This window comes from Accipiter gentilis, chromosome 36, assembly GCF_929443795.1.
Source record: "Accipiter gentilis chromosome 36, bAccGen1.1, whole genome shotgun sequence".
In the NCBI taxonomy this organism is placed as follows: domain Eukaryota; kingdom Metazoa; phylum Chordata; class Aves; order Accipitriformes; family Accipitridae; genus Astur; species Astur gentilis.
The window spans coordinates 742,097-768,206 of record NC_064915.1 but is presented as its reverse complement, the minus strand read 5'-3'; the positions used below and the strand labels follow the sequence as shown (position 1 = coordinate 768,206).

The 26,110-nt window shown below is 57.0% G+C and overlaps 1 protein-coding gene across 1 annotated transcript in view; it reads left to right on the top strand.

Annotated features, from left to right (window-relative positions):
- Positions 1 to 1,426: 1,426 nt before the first annotated feature.
- Positions 1,427 to 26,110, top strand: part of TNXB (tenascin XB) — a 55,437-nt gene continuing 30,753 nt past the window's right edge. Inside the window, exons 1-23 of the mRNA XM_049792693.1 lie at positions 1,427 to 1,625; positions 2,014 to 2,250; positions 3,829 to 3,941; positions 4,752 to 4,905; positions 6,931 to 7,054; positions 7,184 to 7,917; positions 7,997 to 8,086; positions 8,889 to 9,176; positions 10,120 to 10,413; positions 11,542 to 11,835; positions 12,738 to 13,031; positions 13,928 to 14,221; positions 14,741 to 15,028; positions 15,843 to 16,130; positions 17,167 to 17,274; positions 18,236 to 18,526; positions 19,347 to 19,640; positions 20,481 to 20,588; positions 21,667 to 21,968; positions 23,017 to 23,290; positions 24,066 to 24,356; positions 25,177 to 25,307; positions 25,532 to 25,583. Of these exons, the coding sequence (XP_049648650.1) occupies positions 1,427 to 1,625; positions 2,014 to 2,250; positions 3,829 to 3,941; positions 4,752 to 4,905; positions 6,931 to 7,054; positions 7,184 to 7,917; positions 7,997 to 8,086; positions 8,889 to 9,176; positions 10,120 to 10,413; positions 11,542 to 11,835; positions 12,738 to 13,031; positions 13,928 to 14,221; positions 14,741 to 15,028; positions 15,843 to 16,130; positions 17,167 to 17,274; positions 18,236 to 18,526; positions 19,347 to 19,640; positions 20,481 to 20,588; positions 21,667 to 21,968; positions 23,017 to 23,290; positions 24,066 to 24,356; positions 25,177 to 25,307; positions 25,532 to 25,583 (5,542 nt within the window). The remainder of the gene's footprint in view (positions 1,626 to 2,013; positions 2,251 to 3,828; positions 3,942 to 4,751; positions 4,906 to 6,930; positions 7,055 to 7,183; positions 7,918 to 7,996; positions 8,087 to 8,888; positions 9,177 to 10,119; positions 10,414 to 11,541; positions 11,836 to 12,737; positions 13,032 to 13,927; positions 14,222 to 14,740; positions 15,029 to 15,842; positions 16,131 to 17,166; positions 17,275 to 18,235; positions 18,527 to 19,346; positions 19,641 to 20,480; positions 20,589 to 21,666; positions 21,969 to 23,016; positions 23,291 to 24,065; positions 24,357 to 25,176; positions 25,308 to 25,531; positions 25,584 to 26,110) is intronic.

The window sequence follows — 26,110 nt, the reverse complement described above, 5'->3', positions numbered from 1 at the left end:
ACTGGTGATACTGGAGGTGACTGGAGTTACTGGTGTTGCTGCTGTTGCTGGACTTACGGGGGTTACTGGACTTACTGGTGTTACTGGAGGTGCTGATGCTGGTGCTACTGGTGTTACTGGAGTTGCTGCGTATGCTGGAAGTGACTGGAGTTGCTGGAGGTGACTGGAGTTGCTGGTGTTGCCGGTTGCTGCTGGTGTTACTGGAGGCTGGGGGGTGACTGGAGTTACTGGAGATGGGCTGACTGGAGTTACTGGTGCTGTTGGAGTTGTTGCTGGTGTTGCTGCAGTTACTGGTGTTACTGGTGTGAGTTGCTGGAGGTGCTGGTGTTACTGATGTTACTGGAGACTGGGAGTTACTGGTGTTGCTGGAGTTGCTGGAGGGTGGGGTAACTGGAGGATTACTGGGGGGCTACTGGTGTTACTGGGGGCCGGGTGGGGATCAAGCTACTGCAGTTAGTGAGAACTGGGAGGTTACTGGGGAGGTTACTGGTGTCAGTGGGGGCTGGGGGGGGATGAAGCTACTGCAGGCAGCGAGACCTGGGGGGTTACTGCTGTTACTGGGGGCTGCTGGGTGTTACTGGGCGCACTGGTGCCAGGGACACACAAGGGTCGTGGGTGGGTGCCGTCGGTCACAGTGTCCCCGTGGGTGTCCCCTGTCCCCCCCATGATGTCCATGTGTCCCCATCAGTGTCATCTTTGTCTCCTGCGTGTCCCCCGTGGGTGTCCCTGTCCCCCCCCCCATGATGTCCATGTGCCCCTGGGTGTCCCTGTCAGTGTCCTCTGTGTCCCCTATGGGTGTCCCTGTGTCCCCGTGTCCCCTGGGTGGCCCCTCATGATGTTTGTGTGTCCTCACCAGTGCCCTCTGTGTCCCCTGGGTGTCCCCCATGGGTGTCCCTGTGTCCCCTGGGTGTCCCCGTCAGTGTCCTCTGTGTCCCATGGGTGTCTCTGTGTCCCCTGGGTGTCCCCCATGGGTGTCCCCGTGTCCCCTCATGATGTTCATGTGTCCTCGTCAGTGTCCTCTGTGTCCCCAGGTGTCCCCCATGATGTCCTTGGTGTCCCCCGTGTGTCCCCCATGGATGTCCCTCGGTCTCTTGGGTGTCCCCCATGGGTGTCCCTGTGTCCCCTGGGTGTCCCCTCATGATGTTCGTGTGTCCCCGTCAGTGTCCCTGTGTCCCCTGGGTGTCCCCCACGGATGTCCTCTGTGTCCCCTGGGTGTCCCCCACGGGTGTCCTCTGTGTCCCCTGGGTGTCCCCCATGGGTGTCCCTCGGTCTCATGGGTGTCCCCATGATGCCCGCGTGTCCCTGTCAGTGTCCCCTATGATATCCCTGTGTCCCCTACGTGTCCCCCACGGGTGTCCCTGGCTCCCCCCACGGGTCCCCCCACGGGTGTCCCCACGGGTGCCATCCATCCCCTCCCCACAGGACCATGACCCCGGGGCTGCCCCTGCTGCTGCTGGCCCTGGCGCTGCGGGGGGGGACGGGGACCCCCCCTGGGTCCCCCCCGGGTCCCCCCTGTGGGGCGGCGGCGCTGGTGGCCATTTTGGGGCGCCTACGGGAGCTGGAGGGACAAGTGCGGGCGCTGCAGGGACAGTGCGGGGACAGCCGGGGACCCCAGGCTGGCACTGGTATGTGGGGGGACATTGGGATGGGGGGGACATGGTGGGGGGGGGGGATGTAGAGGGACATGGGGTGACATTGGGGGGACGTGGGGGAAATTACACATGGGACACGGGGACTTGGGGGACATGGGGCGAATGGGGGGACACGGTGGGGATATGTGGGGGGACATGGGGGGACGTGGGGGGGCATGGGGGGGACAGGGAGTGACATTGGGACATGGAGGGGACTTTGGGGGGGGGGCATGAGGCATGTGGGTGACACGGGGGGGGACCTGGGGGGGGGATGGGGGGGACATGGGGAGGGTCAGGGGAGGGACGTAAGGGTCATGGGGACACTGGGGGGGGCCATGGGGCCTCGTCACCCCCCCCCCCCGTGTCCTTCCCATCCCTGCAGGACGCACCCTGGCTCGGGAGCTCTGTGTGTCCCCCCCCGGGGAAGGCTGTGGCTGCCCCTCCCCCCCCGACCCTCCCCCCACTCCCCCTGTCCCCCCCGATCCCCCCTGTCCCCTCGGCTGCAGTGACCAAGGACGCTGTCGGGGGGGTCGCTGCCGCTGCTTCCCCGGCTTCACCGGCCCCCACTGTGCCACCCCCGCCTGTCCCCCCGGTCGCGGCGGGCCCCGCTGCGCCCTCGGTATGTCCCCAAGGGTCCCGGAGTGTCCCCAAGGGGGTCCAAGGGGTCCCAAGGGTCCCCAAGGGTCCCCAATGCTCCCCCGAGTGTCCCCATCCCAGTGCTCCCAGTACCCCCCCGCCTTCCCGCCCCGGCTGTAGTGGGGCCTGATGCCACCTTGGTATGTCCCCGAGTGTCCCCAGTGCTCCCCAGGTGTCCCCAAGTGTCCCCCGTGCTTCCCAAGTGTCCCCAAGGGTCCCCAATGCTCCCCCAGTGTCCCTATCCCAGTGCTCCCAGTGCCCCCCCACCTTTCCCCCAAGCTGTAGTGGAGCCTGATGCCACCTTGGTGTGTCCCCAGTGCTCCCCAGGTGTCCCCAAGTGTCCCTGAGTGTCCCCAGTGCTCCCCAGGTGTCCCCAAGGGTCCCCAATGCTCCCCCAGTGTTCCCATCCCAGTGCTCCCAGTGCCCTACCACCTGTCCCCTGCAGCCATGGTAGACCATGATGCCACCTTGGTATATCCCCCAGTGTCTCCTGGTGTCCTCCAGTGCTCTCCCAGTCCTCCCAGTGCCCCCCAGTGACCTGCCCCTGAGTGTCCCCATAGTGTCCCTGCCCTTTAGGTGCCCCATGCATGACCCGGTGTCCCCATGGCTTGGGTGGCCTTGTTCCTTGGGTGTCCCCTCCGTGTCCCTGGGGTGTCCCCACCCAGTAGGTGCCCTGTCCTGTGGTGCCCCCGTGGTGTCCCCATCCCAGAATGTCCCCATCATATGATATCCCCCTGATGTCCCCACGATGTCCCCATCCCAGGGCGTCCCCATCCCATGGTGTCCCCATGGTGTCTCAAGAGTGTCCTGTCCCCTGATGTCCCCATCCCATGAGTGCCCTATCCTGTAGTGTCACCAGGGTGTCCCCATCCCATGGCTGCCCTGTCCTCATGGTGTCCCCATGGTGTCTTGAGGGTGTCCCTGTCCTGTACTGTCCCCAGGGTGTTCCCATCCCGTTGGCCTTGGCCCAGGGTGTCCCCAGGGTGTCCCCCGGGTGTCCCCATCCCCTGGGTGCCCCATCCTGTGGTGTCTCTGTGGTGTGTCCAGGGTGGCCCTGTCCCATGATGTCCATGGAGTGTCCCCATTCCCAGGGTTCCCTGTCCCTAGGGTGTCCCCAGGGCGTTGTTGTCCCATAGTGTCCTCAGGGTGTCTCCATCCCATGGGTGCCCCACTCCATGGTGTCACCAGGGTGTCCTCAGGGTGTCCCAGTCCCAGGGTGTCCCCATCCCCTCGATGCCCCATCTCATGTTGTCTTTGTGGTGTCTCCAGGGTGTCCCTGTCCTGCCGTGTCCCCATCCCTTGGGTGCCCTGTCCTGTGGTGTCCCCAGGGTGTCCCCATTCCATAGGCGTCCCATTCCATGGTATTACCATGGTGTCCCTGTCCCATGGTGTCCCCGGGGTGTCCCCATCCCCATCCCATGAGTGCCCCATCCCGTGGTGTCACCAGGGTGTCCTCAAGGTGTTCCAGTCCCATGGTGTCCCCATCCCATGGGTGCCCCATCCCATGGTGCCTCAAAATGTCCCTGCGGTGGCACCCACTGATGGGACCCTGTCCCCGCAGAGATCCCCTCGGTGACACCACGTTTGGCCACCCGCAACCAGACGTCCTTCCGTGTGACCTGGCCACGGCCCCTCATGCCGGTGGATGGCTACCAGGTGGCCCTCATCCCCCTGGTGAGCTGGCGACGGGGACAGGGGTGGGGACAGGTCCCCAGTGCTTCAGTGGCCCCAGTGTGGTGGCCCCAATGTGGCCCTGACATGGCCTTCATCCCCATGATGAGATGTCATCTGTGGCTACCCACTGCTGCCCCATTAGGAGACACCATAAGGGTGTCCCTGTGGTGTCCCCAACATGTTCCCAATGTGCCCGTTGTCCCCAGAGCAAGCCAGTGGTCAGGCCACCTCCTGCTGCCTAACTTGGGGATGGGGACATCTCCCCATAATGTCCCTTGTCCCCAGGATGAGCCATGATGGTGTCACCCATCTGCTGCTTGGCTTAGGGATGGGTTCCCTATGGTGTCCCCAATGCGTCCCTTGCCCCCAGGTTGAGCCAGCAGCTGTGGCCACCCTCCCACTACCTGACTTGGGGACAGGGATGTGTCCCCAGCATGGTGTCTCCAGTGTCCCCAACATGTCCCCTCTCCCCAGGATGAGGCACCTGGCCGCTGCCACCTGCCTGCAGCCCTTCTTAGGGACCAGGACATGTCCTCACTGTGGTGTTCCCAGTATGTTCCTAGTGTGTCCCCAACATGTTCCCCAGCCCCAGGACAAGCCACTGGCTGCAGCCACCTGCCTCCTGCCTGGCTCAGGGATGAGGAAGGTGTCCTCACCACACTGTCCCCAGTTTGTCCTTCTGTGGCTGTCCCCAGCATGTCCCCAATGTGTCCCCCAGCCCTGGGAGAAGCTCTTGGCTGTGGCCACCTACCTGCCGCCTGACTCAGGGCCAGGTCCCCAGCCTGTCCTTGGCATGTCCCTTGTCCCCAGGATGAGCCGGCGGCGATGACCACCCATGAGCTGCCCGGCTCTGCTGTCACCTTCGAGGTGACGGGGCTGGCACCTGGCCATGCCTTCGAGCTCTTCATCCAGGCTCAACGGCAGCAGCACCTCGGGGCGCCCAGCACCCTGCGCATCCGCACCCGTACGTGTCACCCACTGAGCGCGGGGACCGCGAAGGGACGGGCGTGGGGATGGGGGACACCACGGGGATGGCAACGGGCATGAGCATGGGGACAGGAAGGGGGACAACATGGGGATGGTGATGGGTGTGGTTGTGGAGACGGGGTGGGGATGGCACGTGGATGGGGACGGTGATGGCACGGTTGTGGGTGGGGGGACAGCAATGGGGACAGCATGGGGACAGGGGTGGGGATGGCACAGGCATGTGGACGGGGTGACACAGGGATGGGGACAGTGATGACGTAGTGTCATGGGCAAGGGGACAGGGCTGGCATCGGGACAGGGCTGGGGACAGCACAGGCATGTGGTTGGGCGTGGCACATGGATGGGGACGGTGATGGCATGGTCATAGGTGTGGGGACAGCAATGGGGATGGCTTGGGCATGGGGACAGCATGGGGACAGGGCTGGGGATAAGGAGGGGGAAAGGGATGGGGTGGCATGGGGACAGGGGTGGCATGAGCAGAGGGACAGGGACAGGGATGGAGATGGCATGGGTATGTCAATGGGGATGGCGTGGTGGGGGCGGCAGGGACAGTGACGGCATAGTCCTGGGGACAGGGGTGGCATAGGCACAGGGGTGGGGACAGGAATGGGGACAGCATGGGCATGGGGACAGGGATGGGGATGGCACAGGGATGGGGACAAGGATGGCACAGGGATGGGGTTGAGGACGGTCATGGCATGATCATGGGTATGGGGAAAGCGAGGGGGATGGCTTGGGCATGGGGACATGGATGGGCACAGGGATGGGGATGGCATGGGCATGGGGACAGGGATGGCATGGGGATGACACGAGGATGGGGACAGCATGAGCACAGGCATGGTGACAGGGACAACATGGGGATGGTGATGGATGGGAACAGCGTAGGGATGGGGATGGCATGGGGACAGGGAGAGCATGGGGACAGGCATGGCGAGAGGGATGATGCAAGCATGGGGTTGAGGACAGCACGGACATGGGGACAGGGATGGGACAGTGACAAACATGGGGATAGCAGAGGGATGGGGTTGTCACGGCCACAGGGATGAGGACAGGGACTGGCATGGGGACGGAGACTGCGATGGGCATGGGGACAGGGACATTGCCTGCAGCCTCTGTCCATCCCCATATGTGTGTCCCCATGGCTCTGCGGGTCCACATACGTCTGTCTGTCCTGGTGGATCTGTGTGTCACCGGTCTTTCCCTGTGGGTCCGTGTGTCCCCTTGGGCCCGTCTATCTGCATCTGTCCCTGTGTGTCCCCACGGGCTCGTCTGTCCCCATGGGTCCGTGTGTCCCCATGGACTCATGTGTCCCCATGGGTCAGTGTGTCCCCATGGGTCCGTGTGTCCCCATGGACTCATGTGTCCCCACGGGTCAATGTGTCCCCATGGGCTCGTGTGTCCCCATGGGCATGTCTGTCCCTATGGGTCAATGTGTTCCCATGGGTCTGTGTGTCTCCATGGACTCATGTGTCCCCATGGGTCAGTGTGTCCCCATGGACTCGTGTGTCCCCATGGGTCAGTGTGTCCCCATGGGTCCGTGTGTCCCCATGGACTCATGTGTCCCCACGGGTCAGTGTGTCCCCATGGGCATGTCTGTCCCTATGGGTCAATGTGTTCCCATGGGTCTGTGTGTCTCCATGGATCAATGTGTCCCCATGGGCTCGCGTAAGCCCATGGGTCAATACGTCTCCATGGATTTGTCTGTCCCCATGGGTCCATGTGTACCCACATCCCCTGGTGCCTCCCCGTGCGTCCGTCTGTTGCCTGGGTCCAGATGTCCCCAGTCTGTCCCTGTCAGTCCATCTGTCCCAGTCTGTTCCCATGAGTCTGGGCATCCCCAGTCTATCCCCATGGCTGTCCCCAGTCTGTCCCTATGCATCTGTCTGTCCCCATCCCTTCCCGTGTCCAGCCATCCCTGTGTCCCCCACTGTGGGTCCCTGGGCTCTGGCAGACGGGGACATTTGGGGACAGGTTGATGACCCTGCTCCCCTTGCTCTCGCAGTGCTTGCCCAGACTCTGCCCACCCATGGGGGGTCCCCAGGGTCACCTCAGGGTTCCCTGGGGTCCCCTGCATCACCAGTGGCCCCAGCATCACCATCAGCCAGAGGGTCTCCAGCATCCCCAAGGTCCCCAGTGTCACCAGCATCCCCGGGGTCACCAGGGTCCCTGGGATCACCGGCATCACCAGTGTCACCGGACGCATCCTTGGGGTCACCAGGGTCTTTGGGGTCACCAGCATCCCCAGCATCTCCAAGGTTTCCAGCGTCCCCAGTATCTCGAGGGTACCCGGGGTCCCCAGCATCACCGAAGTCCCCAGTGTCACCAGGGTCCCCAGCGTCACCAGTGTCCCCAGAATCCCCGGGTTCACCAGTGTCCCCAAGATCCCCAGAGGCACCAGCATCCCCAATGTCCCCAAGATCACCTGCATCTCCACGGTCCCCAGCATCACCACAGTCCCCTGTGTCACCTCCATCTCCATGGTCCCCAGTGTCCCCAGCATCCCCACTGTCCCCAGTGCTCCCGGGTGGCCCATCCCTGCATGACCTTGGGGCCAAGCTGTCCACCTACAATGGCTCCTTGCTGCAGCGCCTGGAGAGCCACCTCCGGGCTACAAAATTCCCCCTCCGGGGCAACCAAACAGTGCCGGCAGTGGCCCGTGCCATCCTCTCTTACCTTCTACGCCGCAGCCCGGCCCCATTGCGTCACCAGCTCCTTCGCCAGATCCCCCATCCCAAGCCCCAGTTGATGCCAGGGGCCGCCGGCGAGGCTCTGGTGGACCTGGATGGGCTGCGGGGCCACGCAGAGACCGTGGTGATCCGTTACCGGCTCCTGGAAGAGCCGGAGGGGGCCGAGGGGGAGCTGCAGGTGCCAGGGGACACAACGGTGGCCCGGGTGCCAGGGCTGGTGCCAGGGGCCAGGTACCGGGTGGAGGTGCACGGCGTGGTGCGGGGGCACGTCTCCAAGTCCTACACATTCCTGGTGACGGCAGGTGGGTGATGGGGATGGAGACAGGGACAACACTGCACAAGGGCATCCCACATAACCACCCACTCCTCTTTTGGGTGCAGGGGTCGATGGCACCGATGAGCCCCCGCTGGACTGGGACCACATGTATGAGGTGGAATTGACTGAACCCCAAGGTGTCGTAGCCAAAGCAGGTACCATCAGGTGGTCCATGGCAGCAATGAGAGGGACTCAGGTTGACCTGCTTTTGGTAGACAAGTTGGGCGTGGTTGGATGGTTGGGATCGGGGTTTGGGTGGTTGGATGGATGGTGGTTGGGTGTTTGGGATGGATGGATGAATGGTGGTTGGATGGTTAGGATGGGTGGGTGGGTGGATGGATGGATTGTGGTTGGATGGTTGGGATGGGTGGGTGGCTGGCTGGAGAGGTGGAAGGATGGATGAATCATGGTTGGGTGGATGGATGGGTGGAAGGATGGATGGATGGGGGGTGTGTCGTGGTTGGATGGATGGAAAGATGGATGCTGGGATAGGTGGATGGGTGTGTGGGTGGATGGATGAGTGGAATGATGGATGAATCATGGTTGGATGGATGGAAGGTTGGATAGATAGATGCATGGATGGGTGGATGGAAAGTTGGATGGATAGGTCTGTGGGTGGATGGGTGAGTGGGTGGGTAGGTGGATTCAAAGATTGATGTAAAGAAAAGTGAATGGAAAACCAGGTCATTGAATAGATGGAAGCCTGGAACCTTGAATCATCAAATGAGTAGACAGACAGGTAAAGGGACTGATGGATGGAACTACAGACAAATAACAGAATGAATGGACAATTGGATGGATGGGTGGATCAATGGGAGGAAGGGGGGATGGTTGGGTGCTTGGATCGAAGGGTGCATAATTAGACAGATGGGTGAATGGACAGATGGTTTAGCAGAAGGATGCATGTGTGGCTGGATCTTCATGTTCTGCATTGTTCCATCTCCATTGCAGTGCCAGCCCCACCGTTGGAGGAACCACCACCCCGGCCTCGCCTGGGAGAGCTCACGGTCTCCCATGTCACCCCTGGCTCTGTCCAGCTGGAGTGGAGTGTCCTCGAGGGCACCTTTGACTCTTTCACGGTGCAGTACAGGGATGTGCAAGGCCAACCTCAGGCACTTGCGGTTGATGGTGGTTCCCGCATGGTGACAGTGCCTGGGCTGTCACCGTCGCGCCGCTACAAGTTCAACCTGTACGGGGTGTGGGGTCGGAAACGGATTGGTCTTATCTCCACCGAAGCCGTCACAGGTGAGGGCATCATCTGTGTCCTTTGCGGGCGCTGGGTTTGGAGCAAATCAGGAGCCTTGGCAGCCCCTTTGACCTTGAGGGATCTGGGAAGAGCAGCTGGCCCTCGATTTGGGGGTGGGTGTGTGCAAGGTCAGAGGGATGGAGGGATGTTTGTATGGAAGGGTGGATGATTGTGTGGGTGGTTGATTGGGTGGTGGGTGGATGGATGGTTGGGATTGGATGGGTGGCTGGATGGTTGGGACTGGAAAGATGGATGGATGGGATTGGGTGGATGGATTGATGGTTGGGATTAGATGGATGGATGGGATTGGAGGGATGGATGATTGGGACTGTGTTGATGGATGGTTGAGATTACATGGGTGGATGGGATTGGATGGGAGGAAGGATGGATGGGTGGATTGATGGTTGGGATCACATGGATGGATGGATGAGTGGATATATTGATTTTTGGATAGGTGGCTGGAAAAATGGTTTGGTGGACTGATTGATGACTGGCTAGATGAATGGATGGAAGGATGGATGGATGGAAGCATGGGTGGTCAGATCGATATTCAGAGTGTTTAATGAATGAGCAGACGGATAGTTGCATGCTTGGATAGTTGGGTTCTATGAATTAATGTGAGGAGAAACATCATGGAGAGATGATGGGTGACAGGATGAAAGGAAGCATAGGTGGGAGGGAAGACACAAGGATGGTTAGATGGATGGAAGGACAGGTTTCTGGCAGGCTGGCTGCCTGAATTGCCTGACAAAGGGATATTTGGATGGATAAGTGGATGGGTGGACAAACAGCTAAAGAAATGGGAAATGGATGGAAGGGGGGATGGTTGTGTAAGTGATGGGTGGGTGATTAGGTGGATGAAGGGACAGACAGAAAGATGGATGGATGGATGGATGGTGGTGTGTCCCCAGTGTGTCCTGCATTGTACTGTCCCTGTTGCAGCCCCGGCCCCACCAAAGAAGGAACCACCATCCCCACCTCACCTGGGCGAGCTCACGGCCTCCCACGTCAGCCCCGACACTGTTCAGCTGGAGTGGAGCGTCCCCGAGGGCACCTTTGACTCCTTCACGGTGCAGTACAAGGATGCACAAGGCCAGCCCCAGGTGCTGCCCGTGGACGGAGGTTCCCGCACGGTGACGGTGCCTGGGCTGTCACCGTCGCGCCGCTACAAGTTCAACCTGTACGGGGTGTGGGGTCGGAAACGTCTGGGCCCCGTCTCCACTGATGCTGTCACAGGTGAGGACATCTGGGGCACCCATCCATGCACCCCTTGGGGCCCTGGGTATGGACTGTGGCAGGACTTTGGGCAACACCCATAGAAGGACTTTAGCTCTTCTGAGAAATGAGAACATCTCTTGGGTGGGTGCTAATTGGAGGTTGGATGGAGAGCTGGGTGCAGGCAAGGTTGATGGCCACAGAGGGATGGGGAGAGGGAGGGAAGCCTGGAAGGAGGGAATGATGGGGTACGGGTGGTTGGATGACTGTGTGGCTCATTGGGTGAGGACACGTTTGGATGGATGGATGGATGATTGGATGGATTGTGGGATGGGCACCTCACTACAAGGAAGATGCTGAGGTGTGGGAGTGTGTCCAAAGAAGGGCAACGAAGCTGTTGAAGGGTCTAGAGAGCAAGGCCTGCGAGGAGCGGGTGAGGAAACTGGGGTAGTTTAGCCTGGAGAAAAGGAGGCTGAGGGGAGACCTCATTGCTCTATACAACTACCTAAAAGGAGGTTGTAGCGAGGTGGCTATCTGTCTCTTTTCCCAGATAACAAGTGATAGGACAAGAGGAAACGGCCTCATGTTGCACCAGGGGAAGTTTAGATTGGATATTAGAAAAATTTTCTTTGCCAAAACAGTTATCAAGCACTGGAACAGGCTGCCCAGGGAAGGGCTTGAGTCACCTTTCCTGGAGGTATTGAAAAGAAATGTAGAGGTGATGCTTCAGGATCCGATTTAGTGGTGGACTTGGCAGTGTTAGGTTTATGGCTGGACTTGATGATCTTAAGGGTGTTTTCCAACCTTGATGATTCTGTGATTTTATGGATGAATATGTGTTTGGTTTGTTGACTGGATGTGTGAGTGGATGATTGTGTGAACTGGTATTTGGACGGAAGGATGGAATGGTAGTTGGATGACTGGATGGTGGATTGTTGATTGGAAGACCGTATATTTGGAGAAATGAAGGAGTGTCTAGTTGGTTGGATGGTTGAGTGGAGGTATGGATTCAAGGACTGATGCATAGAGAAAGGTGCATGGGAAGAGAGGAGATTTAATGGATGGAAGGATAAACAAACAGATCGATGGATGGATGGACGAAAGAAAACATACATGTTTATGCTGGGCCTTGTGCCCTCTCTGTTGCAGCTGCAACCGAGCCAGAGGAGGAACCACCATCCCAGCCCATCCTGGTAGAGCTCACGGCCTCCCATGTCACGCCTGATTCCGTCCAGCTGGAGTGGAGTGTCCCCGAGGGCACCTTTGACTCCTTTGTGGTGCAGTACAAGGATGCACAAGGCCAGCCCCAGGTGCTGCCCGTGGACGGTGATTCCCGCACGGTGACGGTGCCTGGGCTGTCACCATTGCGCCGCTACAAGTTCAACCTGTACGGGGTGTGGGGTCGGAAACGTCTAGGCCCTGTCTCCACTGACGCTGTCACAGGTGAGTGGGCCGCAGGACCATCCATGGCTCCTTGCAGTCCTGGGTTTGGAGTCTGGCAGTATGTTGGGCAGGGTCCATGGAAGAAACTTTGCTCATCTGGGAATAGGGAACTTCTCTTGGGGGACTGTTACTTGTTGGCTGGATGGCGGGACGGGTGCAGGCAGGGTTGAAGGCGGTAAGGGAGGAGGAGCGAAAGGCAATTCTGGAGGGAGGGAGTGTTGTGGTAGGGGTGCTTGGATGAGTATTTTGCTCGTTGGGTGAGGAGATGGATGGATCGATGGATGGATGGATGGATGGTTGGATGGATGGATGATGGTGTGTGGTTGTTTAATAGGTTTATTGCATGGATAGATGATTGAACAGATGGTTGCCTGCATAGGTGGCTGTTTTGATGGAAGGGTGTTGATAGCATGGTATGACAGAGGAATTAATTCAAGGATGGTTGGATGGAATCGCGCAGGGGAAAATGGCGACTGTATGGATGGAAGCATGGATGTTAGGATGGAGAAATGGAGGGCAGGAAGGTTGCATGGAGAGATAGGCAAAGGGATTGGTGGGTGCATGGAAGGAGTGATGAAGACATGGATGTGTTGGTGGATGATGACATGGGTGACCAAACTCTTGCCTTACTGAGTAGAAGAATGCATGTGTATGGTTGGAAGGCTGATGGGTAGAACGGACTTAAGTGCACATGGAAGGACAGGTGGTTGGATGCTTGGGTGAACTGATACCTGCAGGGGTGATTCCTTGAATGTATGGGTGGATAGAGCAAAGGTTTGGTAGAAAAATGGATGGGTGGGTGGACAAAGGGTTGGATGGATGGATGGAGGACAAAAGGAATGACGAATGTTTGGATGGACCTCCGGATGTTTATGCCTGGTATTGTGCCCTCTCTGTTGCAGCTGCAGCGGAGCCAGAGGAGGAACCACCATCCCAGCCTATCCTGGGCGAGCTGACGGCCTCCCATGTAACTCTTGATTCAGTCCAGCTGGAGTGGAGCGTCCCCGAGGGCACCTTTGACTCCTTCGTGGTGCAGTACAAGGATGCACAAGGCCAGCCCCAGGTGCTGCCCGTGGACGGTGATTCCCGCACGGTGACGGTGCCTGAGCTGTCACCGTCGCGCCGCTACAAGTTCAACCTGTACGGGGTGTGGGGTCGGAAACGTCTGGGCCCTGTCTCCACTGACGCTGTCACAGGTGAGTGGTGCCACAGGACCATCCATGGCTCCTTGGAGTCCTGGGTTTGGAGTCTGGCAGGACGTTGGGCAGGGTCCATGGTAGATCCTTTGCTAACCTGGGGACTGGGAACTTCTCTTGGGGGACTGTTACTTGGTAGCTGGGTGGTGGGACGGGTGCAGGCAGGGTTGAAGGTGGTAAAGGAGGAGAAGCGAAAAGCAATTCTGGAGGGTGGGAGTGTTGTGGTACGGGTGCTTGGATGAGTATTTTGCTCGTTGGGTGAGGAGATGGATGGATGGATGGATGGATGGATGGTTGGATGATAGTGTGGTTGTTTAATAGGTTTATTGCATGGATAGATGATTGAACAGATGGTTGCCTGTGTAGGTGGCTGTTTTGATGGAAGGGTGTTGATAGCATGGTATGACAGAGGAATTAATTCAATGACGGTTGGATGGCATCGCGCAGGGGAAAATGTTGACTGTATGCATGGAAGCATGGATGTTAAGATGGAGAAATGGAGGGAGGGAATGTTGCATGGAGAGATTGGCAAAGGGATTGGTGGGTGCATGGAAGGAGTGATGAAGACATGGATGAGTTGGTGGATGATGACATGGGTGACCAAAATCCTGCCTCACTGAGTAGAAGAATGCATGCGTGGATGGTTGGAAGGCTGATGGGTAGAAGGGTGTTAAGGGTGGATGGAAGGACAGGTGGTTGGATGCTTGGGTGAACTGATACCTTCAGGGGCAATTTCTCGAATGTATGGTTGGATAGTGGAAAGGTTTGGTAGAAAAATGGAAGGGTAGATGGGCAAAAGGTTGGATGGATAGATGGATGGATGGACAAAAGGAATGATGAATGTTTGGATGGACCTGTGGATGTTTATGCCGAGTATTGTGCCCTCTTTGTTACAGCTGCAGCGGAGCCAGAGGAAGAACCACCATTCCAGCCCATCCTGGGCGAGCTGACGGCCTCCCATGTCAGCCCCGACTCTGTTCAGCTGGAGTGGAGCGTCCCCGAGGGCACCTTTGACTCCTTCACGGTGCAGTACAAGGATGCACAAGGCCAGCCCCAGGTGCTGCCCGTGGACGGTGGTTCCCGCACGGTGACGGTGCCTGGGCTGTCACCGTCGCGCCGCTACAAGTTCAACCTGTACGGGGTGTGGGGTCGGAAACGTCTGGGCCCCATCTCCACTGATGTTGTCACAGGTGAGGGCATTTGTGGCCACAATGTGGACCATGGGTTTGGAGTGGGGTACAAACTAGGTCAGGGACATCCCTGGATGATTGATTTGTGGGATTGATGCATGGATAGATGCAATAAGTTTTGAATCATTGCATGAAAGGATGGTTGGCTCCTTGGTTGATTAGTTGAACTGATGCATATGTGCATGGATTGATGGAGATATGGATGGATGGATGGATGGATGGATGATTTTACGTGGTTTATGGAGTGCTTGCATGATTGGATGATTTTGTAGACACATGGCTGGGTGGGTAGATGGTGAGATGGTTGGTTGCATGTCTTGATTGGAGGAATAAAGGAGCATCTCATTAGTTAGATGTTGGAATGGAAGTGTTGATTCAAGGACTTCTGGATGGATGAAGGTGCATGAAGTGATGAGTGATTTTGATGGATGGAAGGATAGAAAGACAGATGGGTGGGTTGGTCGAGGGACGAATGGGATATTTATCCTGGGCATTGTGCCCTCTCTGTTGCAGCTGCAGCTGAGCCGGAGGAGGAACCACCATCGCAGCCCATCCTGGGCGAGCTGACGGCCTCCCATGTAACTCCTGATTCAGTCCAGCTGGAGTGGAGCGTCCCCGAGGGCACCTTTGACTCCTTCACGGTGCAGTACAAGGATGCACAAGGCCAGCCCCAGGTGCTGCCCGTGGACGGTGGTTCCCGCACGGTGACGGTGCCTGGGCTGTCACCGTCGCGCCGCTACAAGTTCAACCTGTACGGGGTGTGGGGTCGGAAACGTCTGGGCCCTGTCTCCACTGACACCGTCACCGGTGAGTGGGTCTGTGGGTCCCATCTGTGCCCCCTTGGTGCCCTGGGTATGGAGCAGAACAGGAGCTGGGGCCAGGCCTATCCTGATCCCCTGGCCCCTAGGGTGAATTGGGAACATCTCTTGGGTGCTGCCTGTGCTGGAGGGATGGGAGCGTGCAAGATTGGAGGGAGGGAGGGAAAGGTGGGTGGATGCATGGAGGGAGGGATGGATGGACGGTTGGGTGGGTGGGTGGTTAATAGGTTTATTGCATGGATAGATGATTGAAGAGATGGTTGCCTGCGTGGGTTGGTGTTTTGATGGAATGGTGAGTGATAGCATGGTATGATAGAGGAATTAATTCAAGGATAGATGGATGGAATCGCGCAGGGAAAATGGTGACTGGATGGATGGAAGCATGGATGTTAGGATGGAGAAATGGAGGGCAGGAAGGTTGCATGGAGAGATAGGCAAAGGGATTGGTGGGTGCATGGAAGGAGTGATGAAGACATGGATGTGTTGGTGGATGATGACATGGGTGACCAAAATCCTGCCTCACTGAGTAGAAGAATGCATGCGTGGATGGTTGGAAGGCTGATGGGTAGAAGGGTGTTAAGGGTGGATGGAAGGACAGGTGGTTGGATGCTTGGGTGAACTGATACCTGCAAGGGAGATTTCTTGAACGTATGGGAGGATAGAGGAAAGGATTGGTAGAAAAATGGATGGGTGGGTGGACAAAGGGTTGGATGGATGGATGGAGGACAAAAGGAATGACGAATGTTTGGATGGACCTCCGGATGTTTATGCCTGGTATTGTGCCCTCTCTGTTGCAGCTGCAGCGGAGCCAGAGGAGGAACCACCATCCCAGCCTATCCTGGGCGAGCTGACGGCCTCCCACGTCACCCCCGACGCTGTTCAGCTGGAGTGGAGCGTCCCCGAGGGCACCTTTGACTCCTTCGTGGTGCAGTACAAGGATGCACAAGGCCAGCCCCAGGTGCTGCCCGTGGACGGTGATTCCCGCACGGTGACGGTGCCTGAGCTGTCACCATCGCGCCGCTACAAGTTCAACCTGTACGGGGTGTGGGGTCGGAAACGTCTGGGCCCTGTCTCCACTGACGCTGTCACAGGTGAGGCTGTCTGTGGGTCCCATGTCCCCTTTGGAACTGGGTTTGATGTGGGGCAGGAGCTGGGGCAGGGTCTGTCCTGGGTGTGTTTGGCGTCTTGTGAATTGGGAACATCTCTTGGGTGCTGCCTGTGTTGGAGGGATTGGAGTGCGCAAGCTTGGAGGGAGCCCTAAGAACGGGTCTTTGGAGGCTCACATGTGGCTTTGGACAGAAAACAAATGAGGGTTTGCACCTGCTCCAGCACCCGGGCTGCTCCGCTAAGGACCCCGATGGACCCAGGCATCCAGTCCTGTCCTCACTCCTCCCCCAGCCCTGGGGACCAAGGTGTACAGGGCATGCCCTCACCTCCTCCATTGGTGAGGGTGGCTTGTTGGATTGGCCACGGCTTGTGCAACAGGGGGTGGTGCTCACTCCCCTTCCCCCATTTGCTGAGGGGGACCCAGGCTTCCAGGGGACCCTTCCCCACCCCCACAATGGGATGGGTGGATGGATGGATCGAAGGTTGGGTAGATGGAAGGTTGGGTGAGTGTGTGGATGGAAGGTTGGACAGCAGGATATTTGGTTGGTTGAATGTGTGAATGGATAGATAGATGGTTGTATGGAAGGGTGTTTTGATGGCTTAACGGATAGGTGGATGGATGGGAGATTGGATGTATGGTTGGACGGCTGGCTGGTTGAATTGGTAGATGAGCTGGTGGAAGCATGGGTAGTTGGTGGGATTCCTGAATGGATTGAGTATGGATGACTTTGTAGAAGTTTCAGGGCTGGAATGGTGTTTTGGCTGTTTGGATGGAGGCACGATTGGGTGGATGGATGGAATTATAGATGGATGGATGGGTGGGTGGGTTGGTTGGATACATGAGTTGGTTGTATGACTGGTTGGTTGGAGGCTTAAATAAAGGGTTAAGTGTCTGTTTCATTGATGGGAGTAATGGATTGAAGGACTGACTGAAGGGAAAAGTTGTGTATTGTTGGATGGATAGATGAACGGACAAACAAATGGATTTTTTTGCTGGGCATTGTGCCCTCTCTGTTGCAGCTGCAGCTGAGCCAGAGGAGGAACCACCACAACCACCTCGCCTGGGCGAGCTCACGGCCTCCCATGTCACCCATGAGTCTGTCGAGCTGGAGTGGAGCGTCCCCGAGGGCACCTTTGACTCCTTCACGGTGCAGTACAAGGATGCACAAGGCCAGCCCCAGGTGCTGCCCGTGGACGGAGGCTCCCGCACGGTGACGGTGCCTGGGCTGTCACCGTCGCGCCGCTACAAGTTCAACCTGTACGGGGTGTGGGGTCGGAAACGTCTGGGCCCCGTCTCCACTGATACCGTCACCGGTGAGTGGGTCTGTGGGCCCCATCTGTGCCCCCTTGGTGCCCTGGGTATTGAGCAGGAAAGGAGCTGGGTCTGGGTCTGTCCTGATCCCCTGGCGCCTGGGGTGAACCGGGAACATCTCTTGGGTGCTGCCTGTGTTGGAAGGAAGGGAGCGTGCAAGACTGGAGGGAGGGAGGGAAAGGTGGATGGAAGGATGGATGGAAGGATGGATGGGCAGGTGTCTAATTGCTTCCCTGAGGAGATGGATAGATGGAAGGATGGAAGCTTGGTTTAGTTCATCCACGAATGGATGGATGAATTGATAAAAGGACGGATGGATGGATGGGTGGATGGATTTAGTAGATAGCTGAACATCTGGATGAGTCTGGCTCTTTCAGGGATTGACAGGTGGTTCGGATGCTTGGAGGAACACGTGGTTAGATGGGAGTATGGAAGGATGGATGGATGGAGAGGTCCTGGCGGCCTTTGTTGGATGTCTGCCTGGTCAGAGAAGTGAGGGGTTTGATGGTATGATGGTTCAATGGAGGAACGGTTTCAAGGACCAATTGGGGGAGAAATTCTTATAGAAAGGGATGTAATGCAAATAGGGAGCAGTAGGGTTTTTTTGGTGGCATGGGCAGACGGATGTTTGGATGGTTTGATGGATGGAGAATTAGGTGAGTGTGTGGCTGGATGGTGAACTGGATGGTTGGTTGCATGGGTTGGATGGATGGGTTGGTGAGTGTATGGATGGATATGTGGATGTTTATGCCGGGCATTGTGCCCTGTGCGTTACAGGTGCAGCTGAGCCAGAGGAACCACCATCGCAGCCCATCCTGGGCGAGCTGACGGCCTCCCATGTAACTCCTGATTCAGTCCAGCTGGAGTGGAGCGTCCCCGAGGGCACCTTTGACTCCTTCACGGTGCAGTACAAGGATGCACAAGGCCAGCCCCAGGTGCTGCCCGTGGACGGAGGTTCCCGCACGGTGACGGTGCCTGGGCTGTCACCGTCGCGCCGCTACAAGTTCAACCTGTACGGGGTGTGGGGTCGGAAACGTCTGGGCCCCGTCTCCACTGACGTTGTCACCGGTGAGTGGGTCTGTGGGCCCCATCTGTGCCCCCTTGGTGCCCTGGGTATGGAGCAGAACAGGAGCTGGGGCCAGGCCTATCCTGATCCCCTGGCCCCTAGGGTGAATTGGGAACATCTCTTGGGTGCTGCCTGTGCTGGAGGGATGGGAGCGTGCAAGATTGGAGGGAGGGAGGGAAAGGTGGGTGGATGCATGGAGGGAGGGATGGATGGACGGTTGGGTGGGTGGGTGGTTAATAGGTTTATTGCATGGATAGATGATTGAAGAGGTGGTTGCCTGCGTGGGTTGGTGTTTTGATGGAATGGTGAGTGATAGGATTGTTGGATAGAGGAATTAATTCAAGGATAGATGGATGGAATCGCGCAGGGAAAATGGTGACTGGATGGATGGAAGCATGGATGTTAGGATGGAGAAATGGAGGGCAGGAAGGTTGCATGGAGAGATAGGCAAAGGGATTGGTGGGTGCATGGAAGGAGTGATGAAGACATGGATGTGTTGGTGGATGATGACATGGGTGACCAAAATCCTGCCTCACTGAGTAGAAGAATGCATGCGTGGATGGTTGGAAGGCTGATGGGTAGAAGGGTGTTAAGGGTGGATGGAAGGACAGGTGGTTGGATGCTTGGGTGAACTGATACCTGCAAGGGAGATTTCTTGAACGTATGGGAGGATAGAGGAAAGGATTGGTAGAAAAATGGAAGGGTGGATGGACAAATGGTTGGTTGGATGGATGGATGGATGGATGGATGGACAAAAGGAATGATGAATGTTTGGATGGACCTGTGGATGTTTATGCCGAGTATTGTGCCTCTCTGCTACAGCTGCAGCCGAGCCAGAGGAGGAACCACCATCCCAGCCCATCCTGGGCGAGCTGACGGCCTCACACATCAGCCCCAACTCCATCCAGCTGGAGTGGAGCGTCCCCGAGGGCACCTTTGACTCCTTCGCGGTGCAGTACAAGGATGCACAAGGCCAGCCCCAGGTGCTGCCCGTGGACGGTGATTCCCGCACGGTGACGGTGCCTGGGCTGTCACCGTCGCGCCGCTACAAGTTCAACCTGTACGGGGTGTGGGGTCGGAAACGTCTTGGCCCCGTCTCCACGGACACCGTCACAGGTGAGAACACCTGTAGGCGCCATTTATGTTCCCTTTGGGTGCTGGGTTTGGAATGTGGCAGGAACGGTTCCAGTGGGAACATCTCTTGGGTATTGACTGTTGCATAGATGTAGGTATGGGAGCAGGCAAGAGAGTGGGAGGGAGGGACAGATGGAAAGGTACGTGGAGGGATGACTGTGTGTCTGATGTTTGGGTGATGGTTTTTTTGAATGGATGCAAATAAGGATGGTGGGATGCGTCCATGGATGTGGGGTTGGATGGATGGATTCTTGTCCAGATGGATAGAAGAAGGTGGATGGGAAGATGTGTTTGGATGGATGTCTGGAAACATGAATGCACAGAAGGTGAAATTGCACGGATGACTGCTTGTGTGGAGAGATGGAGAGATGAATGGATGGTGGGGTGCATGAGGGAATGGTCCAGGAGATGGAAGTATGAATGCTGAGATGGATGGATGGATGGAAAGATGTAGAGATGGATGAATGATAGATGGACACATGAATGGCCACAGATTGGTGGAGGGATGAAGGCATTGCTAAGAAGCTGAGGGATAACTGGAGAGACTGGTGGGGTGGCAAAATGCTCTGCTAGTGGCTGGTTGGCTGGCTGAATGCATGCCCTGATGGATGGAAGATTGTTCATGGAAATGGGTGATGGGAGGGATGGAGGCCTGGGTGGCGGCATGGACAAAGAGCTGGAGAGATGGACGATTCCTTGGATAGTTGCCTGGATGGGTTGATGAGTGGAAGTTCAGCTAGATGGATGGAAAGGTGGATGGATGGATTGATGGATGCATGGAGGATGGATGTTTATGCCGGGTATGTGCCCTCTCTGTTGCAGCTGCAGCTGAGCCGGAGGAGGAACCACCATCCCAACCCATCCTGGGCGAGCTGACGGCCTCCCATGTCAGCCCCGACGCTGTTCAGCTGGAGTGGAGCGTCCCCGAGGGCACCTTTGACTCCTTCGTGGTGCAGTACAAGGATGCACAAGGCCAGCCCCAGGTGCTGCCCGTGGACGGAGGTTCCCGCACGGTGACGGTGCCTGGGCTGTCACCGTCGCGCCGCTACAAGTTCAACCTGTACGGGGTGTGGGGTCGGAAACGTCTGGGCCCCGTCTCCACTGACGCTGTCACAGGTGAGTGGGGCCATGTGAGCATCTGTGACCCTGGGGGTCCTGGGTTTGGAGTCTTGCAGGAGACTGGGCAGGGCCCATGGAAGATCCTTTGCTCACCTGGGAATTGGGAACTTCTCTTGGCGGACAGTATACTTGTTGGCTGGATGGTGGGATGGGTGCAGGCCGGGTTGAAGGTGGTAAGGGAGGAGGAGAGAAAGGGAAGCCTGGAGGGAGGGATTGTTGTGGTACGGGTCCTTCGATGAGTGTTTTGCTCGTTGGGTGAGGAGATGGCTGGAGGGAGGGATGGATGGATGGATGGATGATGGTGTGTGGTTGGTTAACAGGTTTATTGCATGGATAGATGATTGAACAGATGGTTGCCTGCGTAGGTGGCTGTTTTGATGGAAGGGTGTTGATAGCATGGTATGACAGAGGAATTAATTCAAGGATAGATGGATGGAATTGCGCAGGGAAAATGGCGACTGGATGGATGGAAGCATGGATGTTAGGATGGAGAAATGGAGGGCAGGAAGGTTGCATGGAGAGATAGGCAAAGGGATTGGTGGGTGCATGGAAGGAGTGATGAAGACATGGATGTGTTGGTGGATGATGACATGGGTGACCAAAATCCTGCCTCACTGAGTAGAAGAATGCATGCGTGGATGGTTGGAAGGCTGATGGGTAGAAGGGTGTTAAGGGTGGATGGAAGGACAGGTGGTTGGATGCTTGGGTGAACTGATAACTGCAAGGGAGATTTCTTGAACGTATGGGAGGATAGAGGAAAGGTTTGGTAGAAAAATGGATGGGTGGGTGGACAAAGGGTTGGATGGATGGATGGAGGACAAAAGGAATGACGAATGTTTGGATGGACCTCCGGATGTTTATGCCTGGTATTGTGCCCTCTCTGTTGCAGCTGCAGCGGAGCCAGAGGAGGAACCACCATCCCAGCCTATCCTGGGCGAGCTGACGGCCTCCCACGTCACCCCCGACGCTGTTCAGCTGGAGTGGAGCGTCCCCGAGGGCACCTTTGACTCCTTCGTGGTGCAGTACAAGGATGCACAAGGCCAGCCCCAGGTGCTGCCCGTGGACGGTGATTCCCGCACGGTGACGGTGCCTGAGCTGTCACCGTCGCGCCGCTACAAGTTCAACCTGTACGGGGTGTGGGGTCGGAAACGTCTGGGCCCCGTCTCCACTGACGCTGTCACAGGTGAGGCTGTCTGTGGGTCCCATGTCCCCTTTGGAACTGGGTTTGATGTGGGGCAGGAGCTGGGGCAGGGTCTGTCCTGGGTGTGTTTGGCGTCTTGTGAATTGGGAACATCTCTTGGGTGCTGCCTGTGTTGGAGGGATTGGAGTGCGCAAGCTTGGAGGGAGCCCTAAGAACGGGTCTTTGGAGGCTCACATGTGGCTTTGGACAGAAAACAAATGAGGGTTTGCACCTGCTCCAGCACCCGGGCTGCTCCGCTAAGGACCCCGATGGACCCAGGCATCCAGTCCTGTCCTCACTCCTCCCCCAGCCCTGGGGACCAAGGTGTACAGGGCATGCCCTCACCTCCTCCATTGGTGAGGGTGGCTTGTTGGATTGGCCACGGCTTGTGCAACAGGGGGTGGTGCTCACTCCCCTTCCCCCATTTGCTGAGGGGGACCCAGGCTTCCAGGGGACCCTTCCCCACCCCCACAATGGGATGGGTGGATGGATGGATCGAAGGTTGGGTAGATGGAAGGTTGGGTGAGTGTGTGGATGGAAGGTTGGACAGCAGGATATTTGGTTGGTTGAATGTGTGAATGGATAGATAGATGGTTGTATGGAAGGGTGTTTTGATGGCTTAACGGATAGGTGGATGGATGGGAGATTGGATGTATGGTTGGACGGCTGGCTGGTTGAATTGGTAGATGAGCTGGTGGAAGCATGGGTAGTTGGTGGGATTCCTGAATGGATTGAGTATGGATGACTTTGTAGAAGTTTCAGGGCTGGAATGGTGTTTTGGCTGTTTGGATGGAGGCACGATTGGGTGGATGGATGGAATTATAGATGGATGGATGGGTGGGTGGGTTGGTTGGATACATGAGTTGGTTGTATGACTGGTTGGTTGGAGGCTTAAATAAAGGGTTAAGTGTCTGTTTCATTGATGGGAGTAATGGATTGAAGGACTGACTGAAGGGAAAAGTTGTGTATTGTTGGATGGATAGATGAACGGACAAACAAATGGATTTTTTTGCTGGGCATTGTGCCCTCTCTGTTGCAGCTGCAGCTGAGCCAGAGGAGGAACCACCACAACCACCTCGCCTGGGCGAGCTCACGGCCTCCCATGTCACCCATGAGTCTGTCGAGCTGGAGTGGAGCGTCCCCGAGGGCACCTTTGACTCCTTCACGGTGCAGTACAAGGATGCACAAGGCCAGCCCCAGGTGCTGCCCGTGGACGGAGGCTCCCGCACGGTGACGGTGCCTGGGCTGTCACCGTCGCGCCGCTACAAGTTCAACCTGTACGGGGTGTGGGGTCGGAAACGTCTGGGCCCCGTCTCCACTGATACCGTCACCGGTGAGTGGGTCTGTGGGCCCCATCTGTGCCCCCTTGGTGCCCTGGGTATTGAGCAGGAAAGGAGCTGGGTCTGGGTCTGTCCTGATCCCCTGGCGCCTGGGGTGAACCGGGAACATCTCTTGGGTGCTGCCTGTGTTGGAAGGAAGGGAGCGTGCAAGACTGGAGGGAGGGAGGGAAAGGTGGATGGAAGGATGGATGGAAGGGTGGATGGGCAGGTGTCTAATTGCTTCCCTGAGGAGATGGATAGATGGAAGGATGGAAGCTTGGTTTAGTTCATCCACGAATGGATGGATGAATTGATAAAAGGACGGATGGATGGATGGGTGGATGGATTTAGTAGATAGCTGAACATCTGGATGAGTCTGGCTCTTTCAGGGATTGACAGGTGGTTCGGATGCTTGGAGGAACACGTGGTTAGATGGGAGTATGGAAGGATGGATGGATGGAGAGGTCCTGGCGGCCTTTGTTGGATGTCTGCCTGGTCAGAGAAGTGAGGGGTTTGATGGTATGATGGTTCAATGGAGGAACGGTTTCAAGGACCAATTGGGGGAGAAATTCTTATAGAAAGGGATGTAATGCAAATAGGGAGCAGTAGGGTTTTTTTGGTGGCATGGGCAGACGGATGTTTGGATGGTTTGATGGATGGAGAATTAGGTGAGTGTGTGGCTGGATGGTGAACTGGATGGTTGGTTGCATGGGTTGGATGGATGGGTTGGTGAGTGTATGGATGGATATGTGGATGTTTATGCCGGGCATTGTGCCCTGTGCGTTACAGGTGCAGCTGAGCCAGAGGAACCACCATCGCAGCCCATCCTGGGCGAGCTGACGGCCTCCCATGTAACTCCTGATTCAGTCCAGCTGGAGTGGAGCGTCCCCGAGGGCACCTTTGACTCCTTCACGGTGCAGTACAAGGATGCACAAGGCCAGCCCCAGGTGCTGCCCGTGGACGGAGGTTCCCGCACGGTGACGGTGCCTGGGCTGTCACCGTCGCGCCGCTACAAGTTCAACCTGTACGGGGTGTGGGGTCGGAAACGTCTGGGCCCCGTCTCCACTGACGTTGTCACCGGTGAGTGGGTCTGTGGGCCCCATCTGTGCCCCCTTGGTGCCCTGGGTATGGAGCAGAACAGGAGCTGGGGCCAGGCCTATCCTGATCCCCTGGCCCCTAGGGTGAATTGGGAACATCTCTTGGGTGCTGCCTGTGCTGGAGGGATGGGAGCGTGCAAGATTGGAGGGAGGGAGGGAAAGGTGGGTGGATGCATGGAGGGAGGGATGGATGGACGGTTGGGTGGGTGGGTGGTTAATAGGTTTATTGCATGGATAGATGATTGAAGAGGTGGTTGCCTGCGTGGGTTGGTGTTTTGATGGAATGGTGAGTGATAGGATTGTTGGATAGAGGAATTAATTCAAGGATAGATGGATGGAATCGCGCAGGGAAAATGGTGACTGGATGGATGGAAGCATGGATGTTAGGATGGAGAAATGGAGGGCAGGAAGGTTGCATGGAGAGATAGGCAAAGGGATTGGTGGGTGCATGGAAGGAGTGATGAAGACATGGATGTGTTGGTGGATGATGACATGGGTGACCAAAATCCTGCCTCACTGAGTAGAAGAATGCATGCGTGGATGGTTGGAAGGCTGATGGGTAGAAGGGTGTTAAGGGTGGATGGAAGGACAGGTGGTTGGATGCTTGGGTGAACTGATACCTGCAAGGGAGATTTCTTGAACGTATGGGAGGATAGAGGAAAGGATTGGTAGAAAAATGGAAGGGTGGATGGACAAATGGTTGGTTGGATGGATGGATGGATGGATGGATGGACAAAAGGAATGATGAATGTTTGGATGGACCTGTGGATGTTTATGCCGAGTATTGTGCCTCTCTGCTACAGCTGCAGCCGAGCCAGAGGAGGAACCACCATCCCAGCCCATCCTGGGCGAGCTGACGGCCTCACACATCAGCCCCAACTCCATCCAGCTGGAGTGGAGCGTCCCCGAGGGCACCTTTGACTCCTTCGCGGTGCAGTACAAGGATGCACAAGGCCAGCCCCAGGTGCTGCCCGTGGACGGTGATTCCCGCACGGTGACGGTGCCTGGGCTGTCACCGTCGCGCCGCTACAAGTTCAACCTGTACGGGGTGTGGGGTCGGAAACGTCTTGGCCCCGTCTCCACGGACACCGTCACAGGTGAGAACACCTGTAGGCGCCATTTATGTTCCCTTTGGGTGCTGGGTTTGGAATGTGGCAGGAACGGTTCCAGTGGGAACATCTCTTGGGTATTGACTGTTGCATAGATGTAGGTATGGGAGCAGGCAAGAGAGTGGGAGGGAGGGACAGATGGAAAGGTACGTGGAGGGATGACTGTGTGTCTGATGTTTGGGTGATGGTTTTTTTGAATGGATGCAAATAAGGATGGTGGGATGCGTCCATGGATGTGGGGTTGGATGGATGGATTCTTGTCCAGATGGATAGAAGAAGGTGGATGGGAAGATGTGTTTGGATGGATGTCTGGAAACATGAATGCACAGAAGGTGAAATTGCACGGATGACTGCTTGTGTGGAGAGATGGAGAGATGAATGGATGGTGGGGTGCATGAGGGAATGGTCCAGGAGATGGAAGTATGAATGCTGAGATGGATGGATGGATGGAAAGATGTAGAGATGGATGAATGATAGATGGACACATGAATGGCCACAGATTGGTGGAGGGATGAAGGCATTGCTAAGAAGCTGAGGGATAACTGGAGAGACTGGTGGGGTGGCAAAATGCTCTGCTAGTGGCTGGTTGGCTGGCTGAATGCATGCCCTGATGGATGGAAGATTGTTC